This window comes from Ursus maritimus, unplaced genomic scaffold (assembly GCF_017311325.1).
Source record: "Ursus maritimus isolate PB19 unplaced genomic scaffold, ASM1731132v1 scaffold_31, whole genome shotgun sequence".
In the NCBI taxonomy this organism is placed as follows: Eukaryota; Metazoa; Chordata; class Mammalia; order Carnivora; family Ursidae; genus Ursus; species Ursus maritimus.
The window spans coordinates 13,768,627-13,781,172 of NW_024425675.1; the positions used below are offsets into that span (position 1 = coordinate 13,768,627).

At 35.3% G+C, this 12,546-nt stretch overlaps 1 protein-coding gene across 12 annotated transcripts in view; it reads right to left on the reverse strand.

Moving 5' to 3' along the window:
* The window catches only part of MLLT10 (MLLT10 histone lysine methyltransferase DOT1L cofactor), a 245,007-nt gene that overhangs the window by 159,125 nt on the left and 73,336 nt on the right, over positions 1–12,546 (reverse strand). For 11 of the 12 annotated variants that reach the window (XM_040645343.1, XM_040645342.1, XM_040645341.1 and 8 more), the window contains one exon: positions 12,445–12,499. In XM_040645343.1, coding sequence (XP_040501277.1) covers positions 12,445–12,499 — 55 coding nt within the window. Of the gene's footprint in view, positions 1–10,440; positions 10,488–12,444; positions 12,500–12,546 lie in introns of all 12 variants that reach the window. The other variant, XM_040645349.1, reaches the window with a different exon arrangement.

The window sequence follows — 12,546 nt, forward strand, 5'->3', positions numbered from 1 at the left end:
CCCTTCTAAATGGCTGTGCACTGATCTCATTATGGTTTTGATTTGCATTTCTATGTTGATTAGTGATGTTGAGCATCTTTTCATGTGCCTGTTGGTCATCTGCATTATCATCTTTGGAGCAATGTTTATTCATGTTCTTTGCCCATTTTTAAATCGGGTTATTTGATATTTTTGTTGTTGAGTACTAATAGTTCTTTATTTATTACCTCTCATTCCATTGCCTTTTCAATCTGTTGATGGATTCTCTAATGCACAAAAGTTTGTAAGCTTATGTGGTCCCGCTTGTCTATTTTTTCTTTTTCTATTTTTATCTTTTTTTTGGGGGGGGCCTATGTATTTGGTATCATCTCCAAGAAATCATTTCCAAGCTCAAAGTCGTTAAGCTTTTCCCATATGATTTCGTCTAGAAATTTTTAATTTTTTAATTTTTAAGTTTCTAGAAATTTCATAATTTTGAGTCTTATATACCTAATCTTTCATCTACTATGAGTTAATATTTGTATATGGTGTAAGGTAAGGGTTAAAGTTCATTCTTTGGCACGTGGATATACCATTTTGTCAACATTATTTGTTGAAGAGACTTGTCCTTTACTCATTGAGTTGTCTTGGCACACTTATCAAGGATCATCTGACCAACACACAGAAGAGTTTATTCCGGGCTCTCTATTCTATGTCTTTGGTCTATTTGTCATTATACCAGTACCACATTGTCTTGATTATGACATCTGTGTAATATGTTTTGAAATCCAGAAGTTTGAGTCCTCCAACTTTGTTCTTCATTTTCAAAACTGTTTTGGCTATTTCAGGGACAGACCCTTGAGATTCCCTACGAACTTTAAGATGAATTTTGGCATTTGCACCAAAAATGCTGTCAGGATTTTGGTAAGGATTATGTTCAATATGTATATCACTTTAAGTACTACAGACACAGAACAGCTTTCCATTTAATTATGCCTTCTTTCATTTGCTTTAGCAATGTTTTGTAGTTTTCAGTGTCTTTCCCTCCTTGATTAGGTTTATTCCTAAATGTTTTATTTTTTACACTTTTATAAAAGGAATTATCTTCTTAATGTCCTTTTCAAATTATTCATTGTCACTGTACAGAACCAACTAATTTTGGGGGTGCCTGGCTGGCTCAGTCAGTGAAATGTGCAACTCTTGATCTGAGGGCTGTGGGTTCAAGCCGAATATGGATGTAGAGATTACTTATAAATCTTTAAAAAATAATAAATTTAAAATAAATAAATAAATAAATAAAAGCTAATTTTTACATGTTGATTTTGTATTCTGCAACTTTGATGAATTTTTTAGTGCTAAGAGTTTTTCTGTGGAATCTTTAGGGTCTTTGACAAATAAGATCATATCATCTGCAAACAAAGATAATTTTACCTCTTCATTTTCAGACTGGGTGTTTTCGATTTCCTTTTCATCCCTAAGTACTCAGGCTAAGACCCCAATAATATGTTGAACAGTCATGAAGAAAGCAGGCATTCTTGCCTTATTCCCTGTCTTAGAGGAAAAATTTTGTCTTTAACAACTGCGTATATATTAGCTATGGGCTTTTCATATACGGCCTCTGTATATATGTTCAGGTAGCTTCCATCCATCCAAGTTTGATGGGTTCATTTATCACAGAAGGGTGTTGAATTTTGCCAATTGTTTTTTCTGCATCAATGGAAATGAAATGATCACGGGGGTTTTGTCCTTCACTCTGTTAATATGGTGTATTACACACTGATTGACTTTCATATGCTGAACTATTCTTACGCTCCAGGAATAAATAAATCATATATGATCCTTTCAATGTGCTGCTGAATTCAGTTTGCTAGTATTTTGTTGAGGACTTTTACATCCATATTTATTAGGGATACTGGTCTATAGTTTTCTTTTCTGCTTGTAAAGTCTTTGTCCAGTTTTTGTTCTCAGAATAATGCTGACCTCATAAAATAAGCTTCAATGACCTCCTCTTCAATTTTTTGGAAGAGTTTCCAGAGAATCAATTCTCTGGTGAAGCCATCTGGTTCTGGACTTTTCTTTGTTGGGTTTTTAAATACTGATTCAATCTCCTTACTAGTTGTTGGTCTGTTCAGATTTTTATTTCTTCATGAGTCAATCTTGGTAGGCTGTGTGTTTCTAGGACTTTATCTATTCTTCTAGGTTATTCAATTGTTATCAGATTACTAAATTCTCTAATAATCTTTTTTATTTCTGTGGCATCAGCTGTAATGTCCCTCTTTTCCATTTCTAATTTTAACCATTTGTATACTTTTTCTTAATTTAGCTAATAGTGTGTAATCTAAAAAAAAATAAAACGAATGAATAAACAAACAAAAAAAGCAGAATCCGATCTACAAATACAGAGAACTAATGGCTCCCAGAGGGAAAGGGGGTGAGGGAATGGGCAAAATGGGTAAAAGGGAGTGGGAGATACAGGCTTCCAGTTATGCAATGAGTAAGTCACAAGAATAAAGGATACACCATAAGGAATATGGTCAGTTATATGGTGACAGATGGTAGCCAACACTCGTGGCGAACACAGCATAACTTAAATAGAAGTTCAATCACTATGCTGAACACACTGAAACTAATGTGACACTGTATGTCTACTATACAAAATAAAATAAATGACACCTATGCCATAAAAAAAAAAATCTAGCTAACAGTCAATTTTGTTCCTTTTTTCAAAAAACCAACCCTTAATTTCACTGATTTTTGCTACTGATCCTCTATTCTCTACTCCGTTTATCTCTCTTCTAATCTTTATTTCGTTCCTTCAGTTTGCTTTGTGTTTGTTGTCCTTTATCTAGATTTTTGAGGAGTTAAATTAAGTTGCTGATTTGCGATCTTTATGTCATATCCAAAAAAAAGAGCAAAGGGGCATAAGGTACAAAAAGGGAACAAATGTTATAAAATTATGGGAGGGGAGCCTGGGTGGTGCAGTAAGTTGGGCATCCAACTCTTCATTTTGGCTCAGGTCATGATCTCAACATCATGAGATCAAGCCCCACATCGGACTCTACACTCAGCATGGAGTCTGCTTCAGATTCTCTCTCCCTCTGCCCCTCCCCTCCCACTTTCTCTAATAAGTAAATAAATCTTTAAAAAAAAGATTAATTATGGAAGGATTGGCAGGAGTAGGTTCGCTCAGTTCTATAGACAATTTGGAGAGGTAAATCTGCCTTTAACTGAAACGGGCAGGGTAACTAAATAGAATGAGAAAGTGGAGTTTAGAAGTCTATGTTGGTTTTTTCTTCTACAGTGTCTTTTTTTTTTAATTGAAATATAGTTGACACATAATGTTACATTAGTTTTAGGTGTACAACATAGTGATTCCACAACTCTATACCAAATGTCCATGTTAAGTTTATGAACCTATCACACAAGCAGATGATGTAGCAAGCAACTAGATATTTACGAATCCAGAGTTCAAGAGAAGAGAAAAGGCTGGAGATACAAGTTTGGGTGCTATCAACGTATACATCATAGATGTTATTCAAAGCCATAATATTCAGTAAATTCATTCTGGAAGTAAGTGTAGAAGGCCTATATCCTGGTGCACTCTAATATTTAGAGATCAATGTCTACAAGAGGAGAGTCTGGAAAAATGCAAGGGGCAATGAATAAGGTCAAAGGAAAAGAAGAATACTGTCCCAGCAACAAAATGAAGTAAGTTTTCAAGAATGAATGATGAAAACTGTCAAATGCTGCTAAAGATCAACTAACAATGGGGCTTGAGAACTGGTTCAGCCACATGGAGATCACTGATTAGTTTACCAAGAACAGGCCTTAGTGTCATGGTGGGGGAAAGCCTGACTGGAGTAAACTCAAGAATGAAAGAGATGAAAAAACAAGAAATAAAGTGGAAGAAATAAAACTGTCATTTATACACACTATCATTGTCTGTATAGAAAATACAGAATGTCAATTTCAACAATTTGCATAGAATACACTAGTTCAGGGCACCTGGGTGGCTCAGTTGGTTAAGTGTCTGCCTTGGGCTCAGGTCATGATCCCAGGATCCTGGGATCAAGCCCTCCCCGCCCCAATCTCAGGCTCCCTGCCAGGGGAGCCTGCTTCTCCCTCTCCTCCCTGCTTGTGCTCTCTCTCGCTACTCACTACCTCTGTCTCTCTCTCAAATGAATAAAATCTTAAAAAAAAAAATACAACTAGTTCTTTTATGTTTTTCATTTCATTTTATTTTTAACTCTAACATAGAGCTTACTATGCATAGGCCTTGTTCTACACACTTCACAGATCTTATTAAACTCTCATAACCCAATAAAGTATATAACATTAAACACATTTTACAGACTTGGAGAAAACTGTACCATAAAGAAATGAATACAATTCATTAAAACTTATATGTAAGAACGATGTTCCAAGACTACTTAAGTTCCATCTGAAAAATAACAAAGGGGCTCTTACCCTCCCAGACTTGAGAGCTTATTATAAAGTTGACTTTCAACACAATAGCCACAGTGATCATGTTAAAAAACCTGCTTTAATCAAGTCATCCCTCAGCTGAAATCACCCCAATGGTTTAGCAACTTATCCTATGTAACAGAATGTCAATTTTCCATAAACTAATCTACAAATTTAGGAAAAGTGTCATCAAAATACCAAAGGGATTTTTAAAAATTAAATAGCCTGATAATATCATCAGTGATGTCTTGTGGATTTTTTGTACTCCCTGATATGACAAGATAAGCAGTAGACTTAACCTCTGTGGTACTTTTTCCCAAAATCCATCAACCAAGCTAATAATGAGAAAATACCAGACAAACCCAGATTGGGGGGCGGGGGGCACTGAACATGTACCTGGCCAGGATTCCTCAAGACTGCAAAGGCAATGAAAAACAAGACTGAGACACTCTTACAAACAGATGAGACATAGAGACATGGCAATTAAATGCAAAAGAACATTAAGGGGAAAAAATGGTGAAATTTAAAAAAAAAAACAAAAAACCCACAACAACCAACCGTCTGGTAGGAAAAACTCCAGGAATTCATACCACAAAGGACTGATTTCCCTAATACACCAAGAGCTCCTACACAACAAGACATATATGTACCTTGAGGATTTTACCAAGAGAAAATTAAGGTAAGAATATGAAGGAATACTTCATATAAAGGAAATATAAATTAGCTTTTAAGCATATGAAAAGTTGATAAACTTCTCTCACCATAACAGAAATACACACTAACGCTACACTGATGTAATTTTTATCTAACAGATTGGCAAATATAAAAAGGTCCTTAATAATGATGGATGGATAGGGTTAAGAGCTGGACTCAGAATCCCTCCTTCAGGCTCTGGAGGAAAACACAGTAGTTTAACTTCTTGCAACACAAACTCTGATGATAGATGACAATACTGTAGGGTGTGCCGTGTACTAGTAACTTACCTGAGAGTGCTCTTTATTTTAGCCTGTTGTACTTGGTTGTCAGGAGCCTACACTGTATGACTTACATAATTTATGGTCCACAGTTACATTAAAATAGAATAGCCAGCCACTTACAAATACAGAGACTATATGACTAGCAGACATTTTTAAGCTGAGGGTAACCAAATCTGGTGGCTTCCCCATGCTAATAGGACCTACATTCACATTAGCTTCTTACAACCAAAACAATGAAGACATTAAAACTTGCATCAGAGTTTGGAGGCCTGTGTATTTCTGCAACTGTATATACTTTTCCTCTATTAAGTATATTTGGTGTTGGATAAGCCAATTATGACTTGTGAGTTTGATGGATAATACAAAATTGAAACCCCCACAGATGGTTGTGTAACTACTGAGGTAAGTATAAGAACAGGTTCTTCTCAGGTGTTGTGAATAAAGTGTGAATTACTATAATCTTGACAGTTGAGGATTTGGCAGAATCCACTGAAATTACAGAAATTCATATGCTCTGACCCAGCAATTCCACTTGTAGGAATTTTTGCTAATCACCCAGTATCAATGATTACACCATACGCAGTTACGCGGTCTCTGCAGTACTTTGTTAAAAAAAAGCCACCTGGGTGGCTCAGTTGGTTAAGTGTCCCGACTCTTGATTTCGGCTCAGGTCACATCAAGCCCTGAGTTGGGCTCCCTGCTGGGCTCCCTCTGCCCCTCACCTACGTGTGTACTCTCTCTCTTTAAAAAAGAAAAAAAGAGGCAGAACAGAGAAGCCAACTTAAGAAGAAGTGTTGGTAAGAATGAAAAGGAATTGGATCTTTCATACACTGCCTGTGGGAATGTAAAAATGGTGCAGCCACTATGAAAAAGTCTGGTGGTTCCTCAAAAAGTTAAACACAGAATCACTATCTGACCATCAATGCCACTCCTAGTACATACCCCTTGAAACTGAAAAGAGATAAAACAGATACTTGTACAACCATGTTCACAGCAGCACTATTCACAACAATCAAAAGGTAGAAACAACACAAGTGTCCAAATAATGAAAGGACCAACATAATGTAATCACACACACACACACACACACACACACAGAATATTATTCAGCCATAAAGAGGACTGAAGTACTAATACCTACTGCAACACTGATGAACCTGAAAAACATTATGCCAAGAAAGAAGCCAGACTCAAAAGGTCATACACTGCATGATTGTTATAGTTATATAAAATACACAGAATAAGTAAATCCACAGAGATAAAAAGCAGACTGGTGCTTGCCAAGGGTTGGGGGAGGAAGGTCAGAAGGCAGAATGTACAGTTTCTGCTTATGAAAGCATATTTTCTTTGAAGGTGATAAAAATGTTTTGGAAACTGACAGAGGTGATAGTTGCACAACACTGTGAAAGTAGTGAATGTCACTGAACTGTGTATCTTAAATTGGTTAATGTTATGCTGTAGGAATGTTACCTCAATATTAAGAAAAAGAATAAAATATCCTCCCTTCCTTCACAAACTGCACTTCAGGGTAATGAAACAGTTGTTAAGAAATCGGTTCTCTTTATAGAAGTACTCTTCCTAATACCTAATGACAAAATAGCACAACTTATTCAACCTCTATTTAATAAAATAATGGTCCAGGGGCGCCTGGGTGGCACAGCGGTTAAGCGTCTGCCTTCGGCTCAGGGGGTGATCCCAGCGTTCTGGGATCGAGCCCCACATCAGGCTCCTCCACTAGGAGCCTGCTTCTTCCTCTCCCATGCCCCCCACTTGTGTTCCCTCTCTCGCTGGCTGTCTCTGTCAAATAAATAAATAAATAATCTTTAAAAAAAATAAAATAAAATAATGGTCCAGATACTGGTCAACAGCTGCTAATATCACAAAAAAGAAAATAACCAAATATCATATCCCTCATGAAGGAAGTATACAACGCTATCAAGTATTTTTAACTGCCCTCACAATATACTGAGTATGATAAGCCTCTGAATACAACTAGTAATGTAAAGAAAATATGGAACAAAGTAACATGTTCACACACACACACACACACACACACACACACACACGCCATCTGAGAAGCAAACAATAAAATGTACTGTGGGAAACCATACAGGGCAAATGTCCCAGGTTTTTCCATACATAAAGTTATAAGGAAATGTGGAGGAGGGAGTACAAAGAGACCTAAGAAACATAACAAGCAATTACAATGTATGCACCTTATGGATCCAGCTTATGGAACTTATTTGGATACTGATTCATTCAAATATAAAAAGAAAACATTTAGAGAGACAATCAGGAAAATCTGAACAATGACTGAATAGTTGATGGCTTTAAGAAATCCTTGTCAATTTTTTTTTTATGTTTGATAATATATTGTGTATTTTTAAAATATCCACATGTGTTAGTGATGCTCACAAAATTCAAAATAATCAGAATGGCATACGGAAGGGTTTAGATGAAACAAGACTAGCCAGGACTTATCACTGTTGAAGCTAAGTACCTGGGGATTCTCTCTACTTTTATGTATGTTCAAAGTTTCCCATAATAAAATAGATATATTTTTAAAAATATACCTGCAAAGTTTTACCATTTAGTATCTCTGATGTCCATTCCCTCATTTTTACCCTCCTACTAGTGCTGTCTTCAACCTTTTCTTCATCAATCTCTCCCTTAGACTTACTGTAATAAAGCAGAGTCTCATCTTTGTACGGTATAGATTCTAAAGCAAAAAACAAGCATAATCAAAACTGTCCTCGAAAAATCCCTTAAAATTCCAATTTTGAATATATATCCTGTCAGATTTTTTAAGTTCTCATTTTTCTCTTAGATAGTATCTATCAATGAGCCTCAATTCATTCTGAAATCTCTTCAAGAATGAAAGTTAACAAATAATCCAATTAAAAATGGGCAGAAGACATGGACAGACATTCCTCCAAAGATGATATACAGATGGCCAACAAACACATGAAAAGATGCTCAACATCACTCATCATCAGCAAAATACGAATCAAAACCACAATGACACATCACCTCACACATGTCAGAATAGCTAAAATCAAAACCACAAGAAACAACAAGTGTTGATGAGGATGTGAAAAAAGAAGGAACTCTGTGCACTGTTAGTGAAAATTCAAACTGGTGCAGCCACTGTGGAAAACAGCACAGAGGTTCCACAAAAAAATTAGAAACAGAACTGCCATATGATCCAGTAATCACACTACTGGAATATAAACAATACTAATTTGAAAAGATATATGCACCCCTATATTTACTGCAGCATTATTTACAACAGGCAACTTACGGAAGCTGCCCAAGTGTCCACCGATAGATGAACTGAAAAAGATGTGGTGGCACTTGGCTGCCTTAGACAGAAGAGCATGCAAGCCTCATGTTGGTTGTAGAGATTACTTAAAATAAGTAAACTAAAAAATATATATATTATACACACACACACACACACACACACACACACACACACACAGAGGAATATTCTTCAGTCATTAAAAGGAATGAAAGCTTGCCATTTGCAAAAACATGGATTGAACCAGAGTTAAGTTACTGTAATGCTAAGTGAAATAAGTCAGACAGAAAAAGACAACTACCGTTATGATTTCTTTCATATTTGGAATTGAAAAAAAACAAAAGAACAAAGAAAAAAAGAGCAAACCAAAAAACAAACTTAACTATAGAGAACAAACTGAGGGCAGGGTGGGGTGTATGTGAAATAAACAGGTGAAGGGGATGAAGAGTAACACTTATCTTGATGAGAACTGAGTAATATATATAATTATTGAATCATGATATTGTACATCTGAAGCTAATATAACAGTGTATGTTAACTATGCTGAAATTAAAATTTTAGTTTCAAAAAAAAACAAGAATGTAACATCACCACCTCTTGCCTGGCTCAATAATAATATTTCACTATTATTATATATTTCAATAATATGTTGAATATATTCAATAATATATTTCACATCTTTGTCAATGATGGTTGGGAAAGCCTTACAATCAGTCACTGGGATTTCCACATAGGTTTGCCTAGAACACACATTCAGTGAGTAAAATGGCAAACTGAATTACCTCTACAGTTTATTTTTTTCTATATCTCCTCCCACCCCCCAGGCTATATAGCTGATTTCAAGTATGTTAAATGCACTTATGATCCAGCTCTACTGTTATTTTTTTTTGGCTGATCTGGTCTCATATCCTTCCAATCCATTCTCCACAATGCTGTCAGAGAGTGACCTTTCTAAAATAGAAATCTCATGTTATTCCTCAGCTTCAGTGGCTCCCCACAATCAACAGCATCAGGTACAGAAAAGGGGAGGGGAGGGGAGTGGGTGAAGGAAGAGACAGGAAGGAGATGAGCAGGGGAGAGGGGAAGGAATGACAACTTTGCCTGTATCATTAGTTTCACCTCTCAGAAGGCCTGCCATTCAAACTTTATAGTCTAATTCCAGATCATTTTCAATTCTTTGATATATTTGTGTCTTTTATAATTTGCTTCTCCTTCTGCCTGTAATACACGAACCCCAGTTTTCACACACCAACCTATGTTAAGTTTGTTAAGTATTTACTTACCTTTAACAACTGAGAACTATATACAGCAGATGAGATTGAGAAAATTAAAAGCTGCATTGAGAAACTCCTCATCCTGATTGCCAAGAAAAGCTGAACTAAAACTTGTAACACATTTTCCAACATGAAAAAGGGGTATTAGATACTAGTTATTATCAAAAAAAAAAAAAAAAAGAATAGCTGTTATCAATACTGTACCATCAGGTACACTGCGGGGTTTTGTTAACGACTCTAAAAATATAATTAGCATTTCAACAGGAAAATGCATTCCGGGTTCCAAAATAATTTGCAAATCAATTCTGGAACAGTTTAGTCAGAATATTTTAAATACACATCAAATTTAGACTCTAACAAAGATGGCATTTCAAATCAGTGAAGATAAGATGAACTGTTCAATAAATGGTGATGGGAAAAATGGTAGCATTTTAGCATCTAGGAAAAAATAAAGTTGGATCCATACCTCACACTGTATTACCTGGATACATTCCAAATGTATCAAAGATTAAACTGTAAAAAAAAAAAGAAACCATAAAAATACTAGAGGAAAATGTGAAAGAATTCCTTTAATAACTTTGGAGTAGGGAAGGCCTTTCTAACTAATGATTCAAAATACAGAATCCATGAAAGACAAGATTAATAAATTCACCTAAATAAATATCAAAAACTTCTGCATGGTAAAAAGCCCCATAAGCAAAGACTAAACAACTGGGCAAAAAAAACCAAACACCACCAACAACAAAAAACCAACCCAACCCGTATCACAAAAGCCTAATGAATGAGGGGCGCTTATGAAATCTCTAACAAATCAAAAAAAAAATGATCAACAACCAAAGAGAAAAAACATTAACAGACCAGAAAGAGAAAAATACAAATTGCTTTTAAAAATATAAGATGCTCAGCTTCACTCATAATAAAAGAAATGCAAAGTAACTGCTCTGAGATACCAATTTTCACCTACTGGATTACCAAAGGATATGGAGAATAAGTGTTTCATTCATTGTGCTAGAAACATAAACTGGTACAACCACTGGGGAAAATAATTTGGGAATATCTATCAAATTAACTACAAACTTTGACCCAACAGTTCCACCCCTGGGAATTAATAATCTTACAGATGTAGGTATGTATGACATGTATACAAGCATTAGTCATAAAAGCAGAAGATCAGAAATCTATCAACAGGTGACTGATTACATAAAAAAGAGAGCTTTATACTGGTAATAAATTGTTTAGTAGGGAAATTAAGATGCAAAAGAGTATTTATAATATTCATCCATCCATATAAAAATTAGGAGAAAATATTTCTTTATTCATATTTATTTGTATATAAGAAAAAAACCCTAGAAGGATATGCAAGTAAGTAATAACGGCCATTATATCAACAGCAGGAAAGCTGTGGAGAAACTAGGCAGAGGGTGAACAGGAACGGGAGCAAGGGTTTCTCTAATACTTCTAAAATTTTGTCAAATGTGCCTGTATAACATAGTCTAAACATTAAATCTGTATATAAATAAATTTATGTAAAGCAAGGCAAAAACATTTTATTTCTCCCTTTTATATACTCATGTCATTCCTCTATTCTATGCCAAAAATGCTTTAGAAGTGGCTGCCCAAAATGGAAGAGTATACTAACAGGAGTTACAACCTCTACTTATAGGAGTTTCTTCATCAGTTTATTTTCACAGTATGCCACAGTTTGATAAATTCATGTCTACGTGTTTAAGAATGGTACAGAGCTATAAAGAAACATGGATTTCTCAGAGGACGGTAACTAAAAATGGAGATGTAAATGAAAAATACACAAGGGTCCTCAGGAAAGCGCACCAAAACTTAAAGACAGAAGTCAGCATTTCTCTATATTCAAGCAACAAAAATCCTCAGGGTGTTAAAATTAACATTCACTAGAAATATCATCTGTCCAGAAATACACAAAAGAGAGGGAAATAAGACTCTAAAATATCAGAGTTTAGCTCTAACAACAAAAAAAGCAGCTTAGTTTTCCAAAAATAATTTCTAATATAAAAAAATTATACCCATTTAAAAAAAATCAAGATTTATTTAGAAGTACGTGGACCGTTCTACATTAAAAAAACAATGCTTAGGGGCACCCGGATGGCTCAGTAAGTTAAGTCCAACTCTTGATTTTGGCTCAGTTTCAATCTCGGGGTCATGAGATCAAGCCCAGATTCGGGCTCTGCACTGGCTGTGGAGCTCTCACTCTCTCTCTCGCTCTCTCTCCCCCTGCTTCCCCCCACTCTCACTCTATCAAAAAAAAAGCTTAAAAGTTTGTCCATAAAACAGCAAAAAAGATTCATAAATTACATCCGTTACTATCAAAAATATTCCAGTGGTAAACACTTCATTTGATACTATAATATGAACTATCATTTTTAAATACTCCTCCACTCCAGTTTTCAATAAAAAAATTTTTAATAAAAAATTTTTTAAAAGTCTCTGTACTTACCCCCATTATCTGTTCTTTTTAAAGCTCCATCCTTATGAGGACACAGTTCACATCTCTATTTTAAAAAAAAGAAAGAAAACAAAGAGATTTTTCAGATTACCA